General features: G+C 37.2%; 1 protein-coding gene across 1 annotated transcript in view; it reads right to left on the reverse strand.

Moving 5' to 3' along the window:
- The window catches only part of Map2 (microtubule associated protein 2), a 268,392-nt gene that overhangs the window by 32,284 nt on the left and 214,938 nt on the right, over positions 1 to 21,170 (reverse strand). The window contains exons 6-7 of the mRNA XM_052193488.1: positions 9,593 to 9,706; positions 7,457 to 7,534 (exon numbers count right to left, since the gene is read on the reverse strand). Of these exons, the coding sequence (XP_052049448.1) occupies positions 7,457 to 7,534; positions 9,593 to 9,706 (192 nt within the window). The remainder of the gene's footprint in view (positions 1 to 7,456; positions 7,535 to 9,592; positions 9,707 to 21,170) is intronic.

Raw genomic sequence — 21,170 nt, forward strand, 5'->3', positions numbered from 1 at the left:
TTACTAATGAAATATAGCCAAGTTAACTTATAGGTCTTCAATTCCATATAATATTTTGGACTGAACATTTTAAATTTCGAATTAGGTCTGTATGTGTCCCCTTTACCTATCTCTTAATTAGAAACCTCCCATGCAATTTTTCTCACTTTCAGGTCGCCCTGTTAAAAGGACTTGGCTGAGCTGATTCCTCCCGGCCTCAGAATTGCCTGTCCCATGTCCTATCACCACACCCTGCCCTACATGCCATCCTCTTCTCTACCTAGCAAGTCACTGACCTCACCTGAGAACATTTCTGTCTAAGCCAAAATATTTTAATTGTACTTTTTTCTTTGTATTAAAAAAATACCCCATTGAAATGAAACACATAGCAGCTCACCATCACCTAATATCATGTTTAGGAGAGCCAGTTATACACAGATAGCACACAGCTTTCTGGAACAAAGGCTCTGAGTCAAATCCTTCATGTTCTCCTAGCTCTGCTGAGGTGAGCAGATACCATGGAAGCCTCCACAGTTTCTGACTCACGGATGTGTAGATATAAATTCACTCCACAGAATTTTTTATTTTTTTCCTGCTCTAAGTAGGTTCTTTCTTCTTTTAAAGTTCAAGCTTATGAATATAGTAGTAAAAAGGTGGCTTCCATTTAAGGCTGGCCCTAGTAATAGTCCATATCCAAGGGGGAAAACAAATAATATTAGGGTCATTTTCTTAAGTTTAGGTACAAATACATTATTCTTACCGAATAATGTATTTGAAAGAAACAAAAAAGCATCCTACTTTAATTGATTTATTTTTTTGTTCCCTTTTCTTCTCCTTCCCCTCTCATAGGAACAATAATGAAAACAGGAAAAATGTTTGTTTTGTGTTACAAATGTGTGGGGTTTTTTTAAATCAATTTTGAGGCATTTCGGTGGATAACTCCTTATATAGGGACTTCACTTTCATGTGGACAAAACAGGCTTATGCCCCCACCGCCCCCAACATGAAAGCACACTGACCATGGGGATGTGTGTGGACAGAGCTACAGGCTGGGGAGGAGCAGCGAAAGGGTACCATGCTCCTGTTCACCTTTCTCCTGGCCTAAGTGGGCCTGTGCGCTCTGCGCTGTGACACTGAGGGGCACACTAGTCCATTCTGAGCTGAACAAAGGGTGTTCATAGTATTCCTCATCGGAATTGTAAGGTTCATCATCAGGCACAGACACGGAGATGGAGGGGGCTAGAAGCCTACGCCTCTCCCCGCTGGTGGCAGGTTCATGGCTGGGGAACCTGTGTAGAGGACCCACTTGATCCTCAGCCCCTTCATCTACAAACAGACACACAGGAAGAAACTGCAGGGAGAACTGGACAAGACAGACATGAGATCAGACAGACGAGACAGACGCCTACAGAAGGACACAGAGGGTCACCGCGGCAGCACAGCTGGATGGGAGGGGCTGAGACAGACCAACCGAGCTGATGGATGATGGGAGCTAGTGAACGGTGCATGCTTTGCTGGGTACTTAATTTAACCTCCCCCTTAGGAAATTTTACCATTGATCTAAGAAAATAAAAAAATAAAATAAAATAAAAAACAAACCACTGAGAGCCCTGCTGAGAAATAGAAAATATCTGCCCATTCCCCTCCTGTAATTCAGAATAACCAAAGAACTATTGCAACAGAAACAAAAATGTCACAAAACAAATGCATTCTTTGAAAGAACCTCCTTCCTGAAGGTGAATTCTAAGTCATGCAGCAATACAATAGAAATAAAGGAAGAGAAACATTGTTAGGGTCCCACCATATGATCAGTTTTTGGGAAAAAGGCTTCTGTTTGAAACTTTGATTATCTAGTCATGTATAGATACTTAGCAATTTGGTTAATTTAAGTTTTAGTTAATGATCTCAACCAGAAGGTAATACATTTTTTTAACGTCACATTGTAGATGAGTCTGCTTAGGAGTATTTGGACTTTCCTATTTGTCAATAAGAGTTAGGAACATTTTGGATGAATCCCATTTGGCTTTTGATATAGATGCTGTTTCTCAAACTTATATCCAAGTTACTAAGGCTGTCACTAATCACTATTACTCATATCTAGACCCAAGTTAAAGTTTGTCACCCTCAGAATAGAAACAGAACCTACAGTTTCTCTCTGTGTAGTTAACCTTTCAACTTTAACTATGTAGTATTATGACACTGTTTTGCAAATGCACTGTATTTTAAGGACTGTAACTTTGTTCAACAGCCAAGTATTGGCAACTGGAAATTGGTTTGAAAGTATGAGTATATTAAAATAATACTCTAGAGACAGAAAGCTTTTAATCTCTTTAGCATGTCAGTTATTCATCAGTCAACAAGTTATTGATAGTTCCAGGGAAGTTGTTTTTGGCCGAATGCTCAGAAACTTGCCAGCCATGGTATTTGGTATACCATGAAACAGAACCCCATGATGTTTGCTATGCTTCGTAGCAGCTGAGCAGATAGTTTTTCAGGATCTGGCCTACAACAGAGACTAGATGGTAGTTGTGATGTGTCCCTATCAGTCACATGTTCCCCAGTGATCCCCCTCAGGCTTCTCATGGATGCAAATTACTTAGAAAATATCTAAGCTGCTCAAGCCAGGTCATGGGCTGTCAAGTAGGTAAAAGTGAGATATGCATTTCTCTGCTTTTCAACGCTCGCTCTCTGGGAAGGAAGGAAGACTACAACACAAGCGCCAACCCTGAGCTCTGAGAGCTGGAAGTGAAGAGGTGATGGGTAGGTACTCAAGGCTGTTTCAGCTTTGCAGAAGCATTCGGCCTCTGTGGTCATCATTGTCCTGTTTTAAGTGCCAAGACATAAAAACAGCTCAGAACTCTAAAATAACTCAAAAGAAGTGACAGTTTTCTATCATGAACACTTACCCTATTCCCAGAGTGGCAGAGACATCTGTGGGTTTTTACGGAGCTTTAATGGCTCCAGTGGAAAAACCTTTTCTCCTTAAGTCTCCATCTTTTCATTAAGGGACACTTGGCAAAGTCCAGACCTCTCCTAGGACTGTGTGCTCTGAGAACGCTAAGTTTCTGCTCAGAACGAGTGAGCAAATAGCATTTATGATGCAAACTCCAGAGCTTAGCCAGGGAGTGGCGTGTGGGGTTGGAGTGAGGGGTGGTGGTTGGGGGTGGGGAATGGCTATGCATGAATAGTATAAGAGTCTCATTTGTTAGAGAGATGACCTGTGGATGGCAGATGCTTTGGGTTACCAACCATTAGGGATGGGCAAACAATTAAAAACAAACAAATGATATGAATGCATGAATAAGGAATAGAGTATGTAGTTGAAAGAAATTTTATAAAAATTGACAAAAGAACAGTAGCTTCTAACAGAATTCCTATCTGAAGCCAAGGGACTTGGCAGTCCAATAGCAACAATCCCAAGGAGACAGCCTCAGGGAATTAGTTGGAAGATGTCGATTTGTAATTAGATATAAATTCTAGCTACATCATTTATCCAGTTGTAAAAAAGTGATATCCTTGACAAAACATGTAAATCTTTATATCTCTAGGTTGCTGGAAGAAATAAATGAAAAGATATTTGTGAAACTGCCAGGCATAATCTGTGACTACACAAAACATTCTATTAATTTTTATTTATTTACATGTCATGCATATGTATGTGTGTGTGTGTGTGTGTGTGTGCACATGCGCCTGTGCATACTTGCGTAGGTGGGGTGCACACTATGGTGTGCATGTGGAAATCAGAGGACAATTTGGTTCTCTCCTTCCACAGTGTGGGTTCTGGGGGTTAGACTCAGGTTGCCAGGTCTGGGGGCAAGTGCTGCTTACTGACCCTGCATGTGACTGCATACATGTTTGCACTGTGTCTTCCAGATACTCAGTTTCAAGTACCCCTCTTTAATTTAATATTTGAACTTGGAGTTGAGAAGCTTAAGAAAAATTTGAACTCACTGCATCAGCAACTTTCATGGCTTAAGGTACCCATCAAGTGTATTTGTCCTTCACTCTAAGAAAACATGCTTTTGGGAACTCTGTTTTCATGATAAAATCATCTACTTGTCAACAGTGTGACATACAAAAGGACAGGATGACCTTGCGAATCCTGGCCTTCCCAATATAACTTTTATACATAACTACAGAGGACTTCAGAAATGAAGTTTAAGCTGGGTTTAACTGAGGAATAATTTTCTTCTAGTTTGCTTTTATTTAAGTGTATTATTAATATATTTAAAATTTTATATTGAGCAAAGCTGATTTTTTTTTACTTAGTTACTTCAAACTCAGCTGTGTTTGATCCCACCATTTTGGAACCAATTCTTAGTCACATTTATGAGAAACTGGGTTTCATGGGGCATCAAGGACTAATGATTGTTGATCCCCTTGTACAAATGTTCTTCATGATCTCTGAGTCTTTTTCCATTTTGTAAACATTGACCAAAGATTCCTCAATTTCCTGATGGTAACTCTCACTACTGAATGACATGGAGAGAAACTACTTTCAGATAGCAATGATTACATTGCTGTATCCATGGAAAATAACTGTAAAATAACACCCAGAATTCTGGATCCAACCTGACAAGGCAGACGGACCCCTGGTTCAGAGTATATTCTTGTATTTGTACAGGCTTCTGTGTTCTAACATCTCAGGCCAAATGATAGCTGTTATGGCTAGACCAAGGAGGTTAATGAGAAGACATTCTAACTAATAGAGCCCTGCACAGAGGCACCATGGTCTTCTTCCTAGGTGTGATATTTGTCAAATTCTTCTGTCAAAAAAATCTCTTCTTAATGTATCCCCTAATAGGCACACATTCTAGGAATACTAATATTACATTTATTATAATAACTGGATGTTCATAATGTGATGAACATCAAATTATTTGCAGTGTAAGCTTTCCCTTTGGGAAGGGAAATGTTTCTTTTTAATTTCTGATATTTAAGAAGAAGGAAGTATGTTCTTAGAGCCACCCATTTACTTAACTTGGATGTAAGCATGGTCTTCCATTTCTATACAGGGTCAGACTGTGACTGTCCTTGTGCCCTCAAAGCTACTGTGACAGTTTGTGTTTAGGAAGGAAAATAATCTTCCTGGCTGAGACTTTAAAATCTCATTGAAGACTTGATTAAGAAATCAAACATTTCCTTCTTTTCTTGTGGCTTGTCACCAGCTTGTTTTTTAAACTATTTTTTAAATCTGTTACTTGTTGAACATTAATTTTTTGTGGTTTGAGATAAAGGATCAACAGATCCTTTCACATATTAAAGATGAGATTTTCATGTGCCTTTTAATTAAGAAACATATATGTATATCTTTTTATATAACTCAAAAGATGGTGACCTATCATTAGATCTTTATGTACTTTAATGTCTCTTTTGAAAAAAACTGAATGGAAAATACAAAGAAGGTTGGAAAGTAACTCTGAATCGTTTGTGAGGAGAAGGAAGCTAGTATCTTCCCTGATTGTAGAGGGATGATTTGGGAAAGGCAATTCTCCACACCCTGGAAAGCTGACAACTGAGTAGCTCTGAGATGAAAGTGAGTCCATGTCTTCTTCATTGTGTTTTTCTGGAAGGAGGATATTAGGTGGACCCCCAGATGGGTGGGAGGAACCCACTTCCTTTTCTGCTACAACTCCCATTGAGCGAGAAGAGTCAATAACAATTCTACCTTCAGCAGGCTTTTGGAGCGGGTCAGCTCTGTCAACATCATAGTTCTTCCTGGGTTAAAAGGATTCTCGGGCACTTTAATGGTTTTAAGTAGGAGCTCAAAAAAGTTATCAATGACCTGAGAAGTGTACAATTGTCACACGCATCTTCTTACTGCATCTAGAATGAAATCTAGGCCCTTGGCTCAAACAGGTTACTGCCCTCTCTCCATTTCCCTAATCCTTTCCCCCTACATGTCAGCCTTGGTCTTCTGCCCTAGAACACTGCACCTTTTCATCTCTCAGTAGCCACTGTGCATCCTGTCTCCTCTGCACTACCTTTCTCATTTGTGATCCACCAATATTTTCTCTTATTTTGGAACTAGCCATACGGTAAAAGAAGGATTCCCTCGCTGTTCTTTCTGGGGGCAGCTGTCCTTATTCTTCATGGAGACAACAGTATTGTTGATATTTTTGAAATATCAACAATTGATATATTTGTTGAAATATTTGTAAGCCTATTTAGTGCATCCCTGTTCTCTATGCAATCATGCCTCTGAAAGCAGGGATTTTGTAGGTTTTGGTCTTAAGTATTTGCTCAGAATTTGAAAAGTTCTTGGGACACTCACTGTAGGTATTCAGTAAATATGGCCCAGAGGACCAGACAAACACAAGTCCAAAGAGAATCTTTCAGATGTATGAATGACATTATAAATCACATTTAAGAAGATAATAACCCATAGGTGTTACACACTAACTGCACTTGCCAAATCTTTTTTCGCCTCATATAATGGTTTTTCTTGTTTAATGTTCTTTCAAGTATCAAGTAAGTCAAGAGGAAGGTAGTCTCAATTAAGAAAAGGCTTGTTAAAAAAGAAAAGTTGGTTTTTATAAATCTGTGACTAAATATATCAGAATTAACAATATGTAGCTGAGAAATTTAGCTTCCTGTATTAAGGAAATATTGAAGTGAATCAGATTACACATTATAAAATGATAACCATTTAGTGATCAATGTTATGCATCTTTTACATAATGATGATATGAAGTGACAACAAAAAGAAGAGTAAATGAGGGAAAAGGGGAAATAAAAGAGTCTTAGTGTATGAAACTGAGAGCAAGCCACCAGTGTTCCTTTCTCTTAGCTCAGCTAGCCTCCGCGTGTACTCCAAGGCTCAGCAAAAGGCTGCCACAGTGGAATCGGGCGCCTTTCATTCTGAATGCACGTTCTTCAAAGCATCCCTCTGATTGTCAATGAGAGCTAAAATGCTGACGTGGTGTAAGTGCATGAATGTATTCATGGAGGGTAGCAGGCCTCAGTGGGGAAGCAGCCACGCTTCTGGTTCACTGCTCTCAGTATCTGTTCATTCATAAGCTTTGGGTTGTTTTCATTAATACGTGTTGAGAGTTTGCTATGGAGCAGGACCTGGGGAAGTTCTCAGCAATGTAACAGTGAGTGGAATACATAATTTCTGACACTTCCATAAGAAAATACTGACTCCCGCTACTACAGGGATTATATCTGTTATTTCTTTTCAGTCATAAGAGGATTGCATCATGTCTGACCAACAGCTCCACATTAACTGCTTATAATTATTCTCTCAACCTGAACACAGAGTTTTCTTCACACAGTCAGTGGAAGTATTTATCTAATATTCACCATATTCCCAATCTGGTTTTCAGTCACACGTTTATTTTCTTCTTGATTATCTGAAGCAGTATCAGTTCTGGTCTACACTATAACCCAGCACCAGCATCCCTGACTGTGGACTAGAGTTTATTATTTGTGCTTTTTGAAAGACTCAACCCTGCAAGGCCAAAGAAGACCTTACCTTCCTCCAATGTAGCTGTTTGTTCTGAGGCTGGCGACGGTGGTGGGGAAGGTGGCAGATGAGCTGTTTCTTCAGCTGCTACAGGTCAAAAATGGAGAAATGAAATAGAATATTAATTCTTGTCAGTCCAGTGATCTTCCAGTCTACAAACAGGCTTCCATGAAACTCTTTTACACAATTTACATGTTAACAACTTAGAAGATAAACATTCTGTATTTTTAAAGCCATTTTCTCCATAAGAATGAATTAGATACACTTGAAAAACAATTCTGTCACAAGTTGTAGTTGTAAAATTAATAATGTGTTTCATTTAGCCCCGAGATACCACGTTAAAATACATCCAGGTAAGCATTGTGGTTGGAATTAGAATAGTCTTATTAAAACCAACAATCTTTGAATGTTCTGCTAGGTCTAGAAATAGATATTATATTGATCATTCATTGAATATTATTTGATAAACACGTTCAATAACACTTTAGCCTCAGTTTAAAGTGAAATTTCCTTTCTCTTTTGTGTTCGGAAAGGAAAAGTGAAGTTGGTACAGACTATGGTACTCATCAGACAAGATCTACCCAGCTTGTGAGAATTGAGCCATCTTCTGGCTTTGGTGTCCCAGTGAATTAGTATGGTGGGGAAGGATCTGAAGCACCTCTGATATCCTCCTGGACACTTACCTTCCTCATGACCTTCCTATGTAGGGAAGGCACTTCCCAAAGAAATAGTTCTCCATTAATGCCAGTAGCTGAATCTATTTTATAGATTATGCAAATTGAAGTTTCACAATACAGTGGTTAACTTAGTAGTGCTGGCTTTGTGACAACAGTGTTCAGTTCCTTGACTCTTTGAAATTTGCGCCACATATTATTGGGACTTCACATTTTAAAACTTGAGTTTTATTGCAGAGTAACAAAGAATAAGAGTGAATGCTAGATTAAAGGGTAATGTTTTAAATTCGGAACTTTTACCATTTCTACTCATGAGAAAGATAGTCCTTGATAATTAAGACACTCAAATTAATACATAGTGTCTATATGCTAAGCTCTTAATCAAGTAAAGACAGATATTCGTATGGTCTATTTTTGGGAGACATTTCAAGAACTCTTAGTCAGAAAAACAAATATTAAGGATGTATTGAACTATATAAAATTGGAAAATATTTTTAGGATTTAGAAGTCATAGCATTTGACATATCAGGAATATGTATCTATGAAATAAATATGCTGATTCCTAAAAAGTCTTCTGCCATCTTATATATGTATGTATGTATATATATATGTATATATATGTGTATATATATGTATATGTATATATATATGTGTATATATATATATAATATACCTCACCTACCTATGATCTATCAATTCTCTATCTATAATTTGTATATGTATCTATGTATTAAGCTATCCAGTTTTCCATGTATCTGTGTCTATCATTTAGCTATGTATCAATCAATCAATCAATCAATCATAAATCTGTAATTTATCATTGCATCTATGACCTATCTATCATGTATGTATCTATGTATTTATGTATCTACTTACATAACTATATTTCAATTTAGATATGTAAGTAGATACATAAATACATAGATCATGGATCAATTTATCTCTCTGTGCATGGCAGCAAACCTTGGCTGGGCACCCTTCTCAATGTGTTGCATACCACCATGGCACTGAAGGGCATTTATGACCATAGGAAAGAGCAAGGCTATTGAAGTGTCCTTAGATGAGGTATGTGGTCAATTCTCAAATCACAAGGTTAGTCTTGCCTATGTGATTCACTGATGATTCTATCAGATCTCAAGCTACTGGATTTGTGTTGATGAGGAGAGACTGTTGTTTGTAACTGAAGTTTCAGTTCACTTTCCTTATGTACACAGAGTCATAAAATCCCTATTTAATAAACAAAAGGAGGGTTATCATGTCTAACATCAGGTGTTTCACCCTGAAACTTGCTAAAACATCCCAGTGAAACCACTGAGGGCTCAACAGGTCCTCCTGCTTCTAGTAGAGGTGACAGGTGAATGACATATATACTAAGTATGTGTAGAGTAGAATATATCTCTTCAGCATGTATACTTTATGCTGTGACAAGGGGCAGCAGATGCTTGCCCTGCGTTAGGCTCTTCTCACTTACCTAAAGGCAGAGCTGCAGGCTGCTCCTTGTGTTGGGCTTCCTTCTCTTGCTCACCTTTCAGGACTGCTACAGCTTCAGCTGTGACTACTTGGACTATCCTTGCAGACACCTCCTCTGCAAAGAAACAGCAATGGAAGAACATATAATGACCAGGAGTCCAACTAGGTAGCTTCAAGAAGCTCAACGGTATTAAAAAATAATCTTAGGATTTTAGAATATACAATACATTAATTGCTCAAAACAAATCTAATATTTAAAACTAATCAATTGAGAACATTTCTTCTAGGGTCCCAAAGATTTATGGGAAACTGAGAGTCACAATAGACATTGGGACAGCATGGAACCATGTCTTCTGGATCATTCCTGGGTCTTCCTATTAGCACTAATGTACAACTTCAGGGAACTATTCTAAGACATGTCACTTACCTACTTGGAAAACACCCACAGTGTTTTCTTTTGTTATGCACACAATTCTTGAAGCCTTTGTCACTGAGTTATTTGCTAGACTGGATGAATACCTAACACAATTTTATTATTTATTTATTTATTTATTTATTGAAAGGGTAAGAAAATGAACATAAAAGTTTTTGTTCATATTATTCACATAAAATAGATAATCCATACTGGACACTATAGATGCCAATGTTACAAATGCATAATTACTTCATATACTTTGGAAGAATTTGACATATTTCACAACAGTAACTTTTAAATTAGAATCCCAAGTACTTGAGTATGATTACTTCGCTAGTCTAAAAATGTTTAAAATAATTAAAGCTTTCTTTATTTGGGAAAATAATAAAAAAGCACAAGTATCATTAGCTTATGTGATAAGATCATAACTGAGCAATGTAACAGTATTTCAGTCTTTTGTGTAGGACTGTATGCTGGTATCAAATGAGACTTATTTCAATTGTTAATAACATAATGGAACTTGATACATAAAGAATGTATCCATATAAAATTGCCAAAAGTAATATTGTGGCCATTTTATCATGCAGGAGTTTTAAAACAGTCTAAGAAGAGACTGTGAGATGAGAACCTAAGGCGTGCCTCTGGCCAGGGTGGTCACAATCCTCCTACACAAAACACACCATATCCTCAGTATCGTGGTTTGCTGGTAAGCAGCTATTTAGTTTGGTTTTTTGGAAAAGAAATCACAGGAAATTTTAATTTCATTATTTTTGGTTGAGAGAAAACTAATTTGGAAATGTAGTTTTGGTTCACAACTGGACATAACTTAAGGATGAGGTGATTTGATTTTTGTATACGTTTAATCCTAATTGTCAGAAAATAATTTTAATGTGATCTGAGAAGGCTTGACAAACTTTTACTTTTGAAGGAATTTTATCAGGATGAAGCCTTGCAGGAGACAGTTCCTGTCTGCAAGCATAGCAGAGTATTATGAATAGTGTCAGGATGGGAGGTGGTGGCGCACGCTTTTAATCTCAGAACTTGGGAGGGAGATGCAGGTGGATCTCTGAGTTCGAGGCCAGCCTGGTCTACAGAATGAGTTCCAGGACAGAAGAAAGAAAGAAAGAAAGAAAGAAAGAAAGAAAGAAAGAAAGAAAGAAAGAAAGAAAGAAAGAAAGAAAGAAAGAAAGAAAGAAAGAACAAAAGAAAGAAAGAAACTTCAAAATTGGCTCTCATGTGGGACCCCCTAACAAGTAAAGTGGGGGCTTTCTTGGTCTCCGTTCCCTGCCATTGGATACCCTTCCCCTAATGGGACTACCTGGTTGGGTCTTAGTGGGAGAGGATGTTCCTAGTCTTGCTGGGACCAGATGTCCCAGGGTGGGGTGGTACCAAAGGGAGGCTCTCCCTTATCTGAGCAAAAGGGAAGAGGACAATGAGGGAGAGATTTGTAAGGGGGGATCTTGGAGGAGAGAGAGGAGGGGGCTGTAATTGGGATGTAAAGGGAATTAAAAATAAATTATTAGAGAAAAATTTCAGAAAGACCACGAATTACTTAAAAATAAAGAAAAAGAATTTATTAGGAGCTAAAGTAATAGTGATACGACATTTGTCTCACTTGCTTAAGATCTTGGGTTCAAGTATCAGCACCCATTTTTGATAAAAATATGCATTTAAAAGAATAATCTGATAATAAAGGAGGAAGTCAATTTTATACTGGTTTAACTGAACAACCAAACTAGTTGTTTGGAATATTAATAAATAGTAATAGTTTTCAAATAGAAAATAATATACTTTCTATTTAAAATTTCATAGAGTATTTGGGAATATATGACCATGAACAGGAGTTCTGAGAGTTTCATTTGGTCAGTGAATTTACAATCTTCCTTCAAGGAAGCAAAGAAATTTATCAACAGGATACGCTTAGAGTTTTCCCTACAGAGTTGGAGATGGCTTTTTTCCCCCCAGGAGAAATGCAATCAGAGCTCTCCTGGGTAGACTCTGAATCTCCACTGCCTGGCTCCTGGGACAAAGACAAATTCACTTAGGGTTTGGGTAAGTTCAGGGGAGATTAAGAATAAATGAGCCAAAGAAGCACCAAAGATGAAGTATGACAATCATAAAATCAGGATAAGAGCAATAAAATTATGAAAAGTATGATTTTATCTTATGTATATGCATATTATTTTCCTACATTGAATCATGTATGATGTTTCTCCTTCCTACATACATAGCTAATGCTTCTATCCATTTATCTACCCAGCTGCCGACCTATCCACTCACCTAACAACCCATCTAGCATGTTTTTACCTATTTATGGGATAACTGTCTTTAGGGGAAGTCATTCAGAAGTTTCTAGTATTTGAATAGTGTTTGAATATTAACCTTGTGATAATCTTTAATTTTATCATTAATAGCAACATGCCAATGAGAGAATTTTGATGCAGAATGAAAATAACTCAGCTATGCCATCAGGACACAGCTAAGAAAAGTTTGTAAGAACAATTTGTAAAAATAAATAAGTAAGTAAATAAATGAAGGAAGGAAGAAAGGAAGGAAGGAAGGAAGGAATTAAGAAAGGAAGGACCCAACTGAGTAGATCTGATTATGAACTGTTTGGAAGGAAAACATAAAGTGTAACTTCCCTGAATCTAATTTATCTTGTAGCTTTTTACAAAGTTGTAAAGTTGTTGATTATTGGGTGGTCCAATAAATACATCCAAGGAACATAGAGATAAGTAATATATCACTACTTAGGCAAACATTTGAAATGCCTCCTTGCTTGAATGCCTGGCTCTGGCTACCAGGTTTCTGCCACTTATGAAGTGTATAGAAAATAACCCTGCAGCAGTGTTCCACTGCACAGCTCAGCATCTTCAGCTCTTCCTGCCCTTTGTTTCCCCCCAGGAGATCATTTGCACTACACCATTGCAAGGGCCCTAGTGCCTTAATCATGGCAAAATTTTAAAGGCAGGCCTAGAGTCTGTGCTTAGCACATCTTTACATATTGGTTACGGTGATATTAATATATTAAAACCCAGTTAATTAATAAAATTGATGGGGTTGACAATCTCTCAGAAGCTCTGAAAATTCTAAGTTGTTTCTTAAGTACAACTGTTGGTTGACCCAATAATTTTTGAACATGCAGCCTGTACATTTGAATCAGGAGCAGCTGGACCTTCTCAAACAAGCAACGGTTCACCGCCTAGACTCTGAAGACAAAATGCAAGCAGTTCGGCATATGCTTGGATACATATTCTTGTCGATTTCTCGCAGCTTGTTAAAAGCGAACCAAGATGAATCGACAGTAAATTCAACCATATGGAAATAAAAACCACTAAGTGTTTCTGCTTTGAAGCATCGTGGGTAGTGGGTACGATAAAGGCGTGTTAAAAGAAATGACAAATAAGTCTGCCGTACACTTGGTGAAAAAGGAAAACAAAACAATTTAAGACAGAATGCTCCTCCTGTCAAGAAGGTTTTTCTCAGTTGGGTATGAGATGGTTGCCTAGGAAACCAATGTTAATTGCTACTGCTGCTGCTGCTGCTGGAATCTAGTCAACAAGGAAAGCACTGTGTAGTTCCAAGGGCTCTGCTAAACAAACAGCCTCCATAAATTCATCAAGAGGAGAGAGAAAAGGAAAATTCCTTGCCTCTTCTTGCTTAATTTGGAGAGTAAATGGCTCTTCTGAAAGTATTTCCTTGAATTAGCTGGTGAGGAAAGCATTTAAAGAGCAGATTGTTGGAGGATTTTGTTTGTTTGTTTCCCTGGAATCTTTGCATTAATTAAGGAGGCTGGTAGAGCAGTATTTAGCCTTCTGCGGGTGCACAGCATCACGACAGCTACACACCTTTGCTCAGCAGCCCTTTCGTGCCACCTTTTCTTCTAAAGATATGCTGATTGAAACAAAGCTCCCATTTTATTTAAGGGGGCAAATGCATTATAAGAAAGTCAACTTATAAAGATGGAGACATTTAGGAAAAGAAATCACAGTTGTATGAAGTTCAGGGACTTTGTTTCGGTTTGTTGGTTTTTAAGGGAGCTTACTTTGCATCTGCTGTAGACACTGTAAGGATGCTTAGCTACTGCTGGGAGCTAAAGGATGAGACGTGGCACCCCTGAGCATGACTGTTTTTGAATTGTTTGCATGTAGGGTAATCCTACTGAAGGACACATTTTGTTTTTCTACTTTCTAATTTTACCTCAGTGGACACAGATCTTTTTTGATTAGTTCTTCTGTGAACTCTCCTGTTTGATATTCACGTCCGAACAAGTAGGAGTTATGGCTATAGGGAGAGTTAGTTCCTCTTTAAAAAAAATATAATTATGTGTGTGAAAAAAATTACATGTAGGTGTGTACTCCTGTGTGTGGGATGTGCAAATCCTAGCAGGTGTCCATGGAGGTCAGAGGCAGTGGATCTCCTGTCGCAGGAACTAGCATTGGTTGTGGGGCTGGGAGCTGAATTCAGGTCCTCTGCATACATTGCACTCCTAACTTCTGAACCATTGCTCCATCCCCCAGACTCTCTCAGCCTCAACCTATGCATTCAAATCCATAACCTTACCTAGATTACTCCTTCACATATGCAAGCAAAGTCCTTAGACACTTGACTGGCCTGGCCTGGCCTTCAAAATTGATTAAGGAGAAAGGTGTAGCAAAGTAAGATTAAAAACCAGTGACAGGCTATGGCAACCAAAGGATGCTAAAGTATTGAGTCAAAAGTAATTAGACAAGCATAGAAATAGCACATACTGGGAAAGTTTCTTTCTAAATTTAGTGGCCCAGATGGAAATAGAAGGAATAGTATTTGAGCAAAAGACTCAGAATTAAGTGAATATGATCTCAATCTTGTTTTATACTTTCATGTTCTAGCTTAAAGTTTGGTGGGTTGATTTGTAGTATTACCATACTTAAACATACTTATGTTGCTACTGGAAGCATATATATATATATAAATATATATATATAATACATTTGATAATTAACTCAAGTATAATATTTCACTGATCTAAATTAATTGGATAAGCATAAATTTAATAAAGAATTTACTTCCTAAAATTTTTATGGTTGTGAGCCTAGCCTTTAATTGCTGAGCCATCTCTCTAGCCCCCTAAAAATTTTGAACAGCTTTAATTCCAACTAATTAAATATGATCATTTTGTCACTGAGAAATTGATAATGTGAAATAAGAAATTTAAATGTTCTGTGTTAAATATTATTAAAACTTTTGAAAACGTGTAGTATCTTCTCTGCTAGGGATCAACATTCTGTACTTTAAAATATCATTAGAAACACTCATGTGGAGATAAATTATCAGTAAAATGGTGAGACCTTGAATAAATTTACTCTTTAAAAGAATAACTGTGGAATAAACCAAACATACCTGTATGTACCTGTGCATTCTGCATGTGTCAACCCTGATTTATACAAGAGTTTAAGGCTTTGTTTCTGTTTGGATGCCACAAGAGGCTCGGGTACCAGGAGTGAAGGTAAGTATTGTATGTTAACAGTAATGTCATCCCAAGGGAGATGATATGATAATAAATAGGAAGTAGTCTTGCTTTTTTTTAAAAAGTCACTGGGATGCTGAGATTTTGAAATATAAATTTTCTTTATGTCAGAAACAATCTTTACCAGTTACCTAAACATGACTGTCTTCTATTGCATTCTAGTCCATAACTTATGCTATAATAATATGGTTGAAACCATTAAGCTAGTGAACACTGGCTTCCTCTCCCTCGCTCTTCCTCAGCATAGCTTGACTGAGTTTTGGGAGATCTTATGTAATTCAAAAATCCCTTTTTAGGAAAGCTGCTTTGCTCCCAGTATCATAGAGTACACTCCAATGGTGTACGGGGAAGGCAACACGACTTCTGCATAAATATAGTTTGATGGACTGTTCAGTACCAACCAATTTCTGAGACTGAAGGTACAATCCTTAGCAGTTTTCCATTATGAGTTACAGACTTACAATGGTGATTGTCCATATTCTAACCACAAATTTTATTTAGACAAAGTTACTGTATAAAATATTGCTCACTCATATTTTTTGTAGCAGCACTTGAAGGGACTTGATTATGAGTTTACTTATAGTAATTCTTTATATTTTTCCAAATTAAAATGGCATATATACATAAAGCCTTTGTTCAAAATCTTTAAAAGTACAATGAAATCAATGACATTATGAGAACTGAAATAAATATGGTTAAAAATGGTGAAATATCAGAGGAGAAGTATGCATGCAAGCAACCCTTCCATTATTAATAATATAGTTGAAAGTTCAGCATAATGTAAAGTGGATCTCTCCATTGGAAACTTCCAAACAAGCATGAGTGAAGACTGTTAGATGCATTCTGCTATGACCAATTGTTAGCAAACTGGAATGATTTTCCGAGAGCACAGTTTTAAGTAGGAAAAAAAACCCCATAAAGTCTAATATTGCCACTGGAGCTTGATATAATTATGAAAATAATTCCTTTGAGAGATTTCTAAAAATTTCTACATGTCAAAAATATTCTAAAGTAATGACTAATATTTGTTCTGGGCTGATGAAACTATGTATCCCTTTAACCGTAAGACATAAATTGTTCATTATACAAGACATGTTAGAAATAAACAGTAGTAATCCAAAAATATTTGTATAAACTTAGAAATGACACTTAAAATATATACAGGGGAGCTATAAAAATAAAATTTTACAGTGATGGCGTTGCTTCAAGTTGCTGGTTTTTCAGTCTCCATCACTATACTTACCTGCTTACCTGTAGACCATAATGGACGGGATATCTCAGTATTATAATTAAGACAATCTCAATGTTATACTAAAATATTGTTTGTAAAATACTTTGATATAACCGGTTAACTTATTTTCCCTCAGAGCTGGTAACGAATGAGCTCTTATGCTCATATAGAGCTTCTGCTTTCTCTGTCACACAGGAGAGCTGAAGGCATTGCTACTGAAGGCCCAGGAGGCTCAAAACATGTTATCTCAGTTAAGAAATGCTCAATATTTTCTCAATGTAATATACTATGGAAGATATATTTTCTCACTAAAATATACTAAATTCAAATTTGTGAACTGATACTGTTTATGAAATGCTAATTTATAAGTAACAACCAGACAGGAAACCTTTGACATCAACAACAGCCAGGTACTTGGATCAGATGTATGAGTTAAATACAATGATTATTTTCTTACAACAGGCTGGCAGGTGATGGCATGGAGCCCGGGGATGACTACTATCCCAACTAAATGAACTTTCCTGCCTAACATATAATTCTCATAGTGGCTACATTTTGGGTAGCAAATTTAACCATTTGTTTCTTATTGAAATAAGGACTCATAAGAAGTAGGTAAGAAATGGTCTGAGGGCCAATATCTAGCATGATTTGCAATCCTGTGTTAACATAGTGCTTTATTTTTTTGTGGAAAAGGTCAAATTTTCCATCTTATTTGGTGGAATTATAATCCTCATAATAAGTGAAAGAGGGGTGGAAGAGCAAGAAAGGATAAACGAGTTTTCATAAATCAATATGCGTGCTGCACTTCACGAAAGCACCATCAATGGCACTCACAGTCTAGGGGGTTTGCTTTTTCACTATTGGGGATTTAACCGAAGGTCTGACATATCCAGCCAGTGAGACTACACTGAGCTAGATTCTAACCTCTATTCCAGTCTTTTCAACATTGTAGTTGCAAATCTTGGCTTTGCAGGCTGAAACTAGTCAATAGCCATTTTTTAAAGGAAGGTGACAAAGTTTGGATACTTAGATGAGACATGTTCCAAGAGAAAAACATATTCAATCAACTATTTGACCTTCTGTGGTGCTTATAAAGGAAATAGTATATGCAGCTTACCTTATTATCTAAAAAGAAAATGATGTATCTCAGGATGCCCTTCTCTCCTTAAACAACAAGGCAAAATAAAAACATCTAATTGAAAAAATTTTTTCTTAGGCCAGGTGTATGTCTCACAGTAGAGTGCTTGCTTAGCATGGACAAGGCCCTGGTTTCACTGCTCAGCCTGGTCTACAAGAAAAATTATGTTCCCTATACTCAATGTATAGTTTTTCTATTTTAATATAGAAATACTGCTTACTATGCTTACCATTTGGAAGTCATAAATTCATAAATTCAGAGATGAAACATGGAAAATGGTTTGTTTGCTAGATCATAGTTTGCTCAGGCGACTTTCAAAATCAGGTTAATAGCTTTTCAAGTCAGCATTGCTACACTCCATTAACAGTACAATTAAACCCATGACAGAGACCACACAGTATGCTTTCAAAGCCCTGGCTGTCCATTTATCAGGATTGAGATTTGCTGTGTTCCTGACCTATAACAGGAAATCAATCCTTACCTTACAACCAGAGGATTGGGCCAAACCAAACCAAACCAAACTAAACCAAACCCAACCAAACCTGAAAATCAAACCCAAACCCAAACCAAACCAAACCAAACCAAACCAAACTAAACCAAACCAATACCCCCAATAAAACCAAACCAAAAATCAAACCAAATCAAACCAACACACACACACACACACACACACACACACACACACACACACACACACACCAGGTCTGTGTTGTTTTAATATCAAGCTATTCTGAAGAAATTTTTCTCAATCCAGGCCAATGTTACATTGAATTTAATTTTGCAAGGATGAAACAGAGAAGTAGTCAGCATCTGCAGGATTCTCATCTCTTAGATGGTTATGTTTCTCAAAGGTTACTGATCTTAACTGTAATTATTACTTGCAACTCGTGAGCTATCTGATTAGATATGTTGCAAATTTTTGTCATTCCCATCCCTCCAACCCCCATTAGAGAAAGTCATGTCTGCTAACACTGTCCTTACTGGAGGACTTTTGCGATCCCTTTCAATTACCTCTACTGCAACCAACAGCTCTCTCATCTTTACAATGAATCCAGCTTCCTCTCAGGAATTCTCCATTTATTCTTACATCCCCAGTACTTTGTTCCAATTCAGTCTTACCAATGTGTCACTCACACTTGTAGTATCCTTTTTGTCGCAATACTATGTGATTTTTCTCCCTTAAATTCATGTATGGATTATCAACCTCTAACTGCATTATTAAAATATTTAATAGTATCTATACCAGGAACTAAGTAGAGAAATATACATCAAAAGGAGAGAGAGAAACAAAGCAAGGGTTCAAGGTGTTTATGGTGTGGGAATAAACACTGGTTAATAAGTAACCTCAGCAGATGTTGCTCTTAGCAACATATAAGCATAGTCCCTGCAGGTGTTTAGGAAAGGCGTTACCAGAGAATGAGATCATAGCAACTCTCTGCCCTTGCTGTAGACTTCCAAGACCCTTCTCAAACGTTTCCCCATTGTGCCTTTTAAAACTGTTGTAGAATAAAACCTTCACAGTTTGGCTGGATACAATGTAACAGTGATAGGAAAAGAAGGATTTTAGTCCAGTCAGAATATTCAGGCTGGAGGAAAACCCATAAAGGAAGGAAGTCCTCACTAGCCAACATAGTCCTGATCTGTACTTCCAATTTAGACTCAAATCTAACGTTCAGGCTGCTCTACTCTAAATGCATTGTCCTGGAATTTTTATTCTTCCCCCTTATCTAAATATAATGTTTTTTTTAAAAAAAATGTGAGTATTTTTGCAACAAATTTCAAAAACAGAAATATTTGTATTATGGTAAACACCTAGCATTTGTACGGCTGTTAAAAGCTGAAGGAGAAACCAACACAAATGCTCCTCTCTCTCTCTCTCTCTCTCTCTCTCTCTCTCTCTCTCTCAGCTCAGCATCTTAGCTAGGTAAGAACTGTATTTTTATGAGTGTAGCTGAGAAGTGTGACTCATTTGCCGAGAGTTGCTGCATGGTGAGCTGGCAGCATGTAGTTCAGTCTTGTCCCCCAGGATTCACAATGCCTGGTCAGATAAGGCTAAAAGCACCGGGCTTTGTAAGGCAGCACTGGTTGTTCTATTCATCTGTTCTTGATATGAATTTCCATATTCCCCCAAGAGCAGGCGCAAATGCTCTATGTAACATGCTAAGGAGCAATGAAGCATGAAGGTACAGGGAGGAAGGGAGAAAGGCTCTCCACACCAAAGCAGAATTTCAGTGTATCTAAGAAAGGGGGGGGGGGGTGTTCACTGCCAAGCACTGCCTGGCTACTCAGGAACTGCAACAAAAGCAAATTCAAAGCCAAGCACTTACCATTTAGTGCCAAATACTTTTCTGATATAAACTAGCAATATTGTCAAATAGTCTATATATTTACAGATGCATGGATAGGTAAACATATTACGACACAATTCAAATGAAATGTTGTTGCTTGATTATACATATATTCTCAAGATACCTGAAATATTATTGTTAAAATTGCAACCACATTCTTCCCTCCCTCTCTCCCTCCCTCCTTCCCTCTCTCCCTCCCTCCCTCCTCTATCTCTTTCTTATGTTTTGTTTGGTAAGGAAAGAATACGTAGAAATAAAGCGAACATCAAAAGGTCCTCAATAATATTAATCAAATAAAAGGTTTACCAAAGACTAGAAATCTTAAAACAATCACTTTCATTGCTGGTTATTTTCTCATATTCATTTTAAATAAAAAAAATTTTATAAGCTGGTGAGAATTTTTCTCTAAATGGAGATTTTTATTTTAACCCTCAGAAATTGGAAAGCAATGAAATAAATCACAATGAGTAAATATAACAACAAATTAGAAATGTGAAAAAAATGTCAAGATAGAAAATATAAAATAGGGGAAAGTTTGAAAATAATGAAATATAATTAAATTATATCTACATTTAATTACACACACACACACACACACACACACACACACCCAAATTGGCACAAATTGCTTTTAGCACAATAGACTTGGTAATAACTCAAATCCAGTAGAATAATTTTTAAGTGTCAATCGGCCAAAGGTACTGATGAAATACTTTTAAAAATATCAATTTTGATGTGGTTCTGTTATTTAATAGAAACCAAGACAAATGAGATGGTCCCATTAGACGCAAGAACACACCGAGAATAACTGCAAATAAATCAGCATTTTAAAGTATCACATTATGTCCTATGAGGCGGAACTTTGCTCCTCTCAACTCAAAAGTTTGTAGGCATTTAAAATTCCAAAACAATCCTACAATATGTTGAGTCATTGGGTT

This window comes from Apodemus sylvaticus, chromosome 9, assembly GCF_947179515.1.
Source record: "Apodemus sylvaticus chromosome 9, mApoSyl1.1, whole genome shotgun sequence".
Lineage (NCBI taxonomy): Eukaryota > Metazoa > Chordata > Mammalia > Rodentia > Muridae > Apodemus > Apodemus sylvaticus.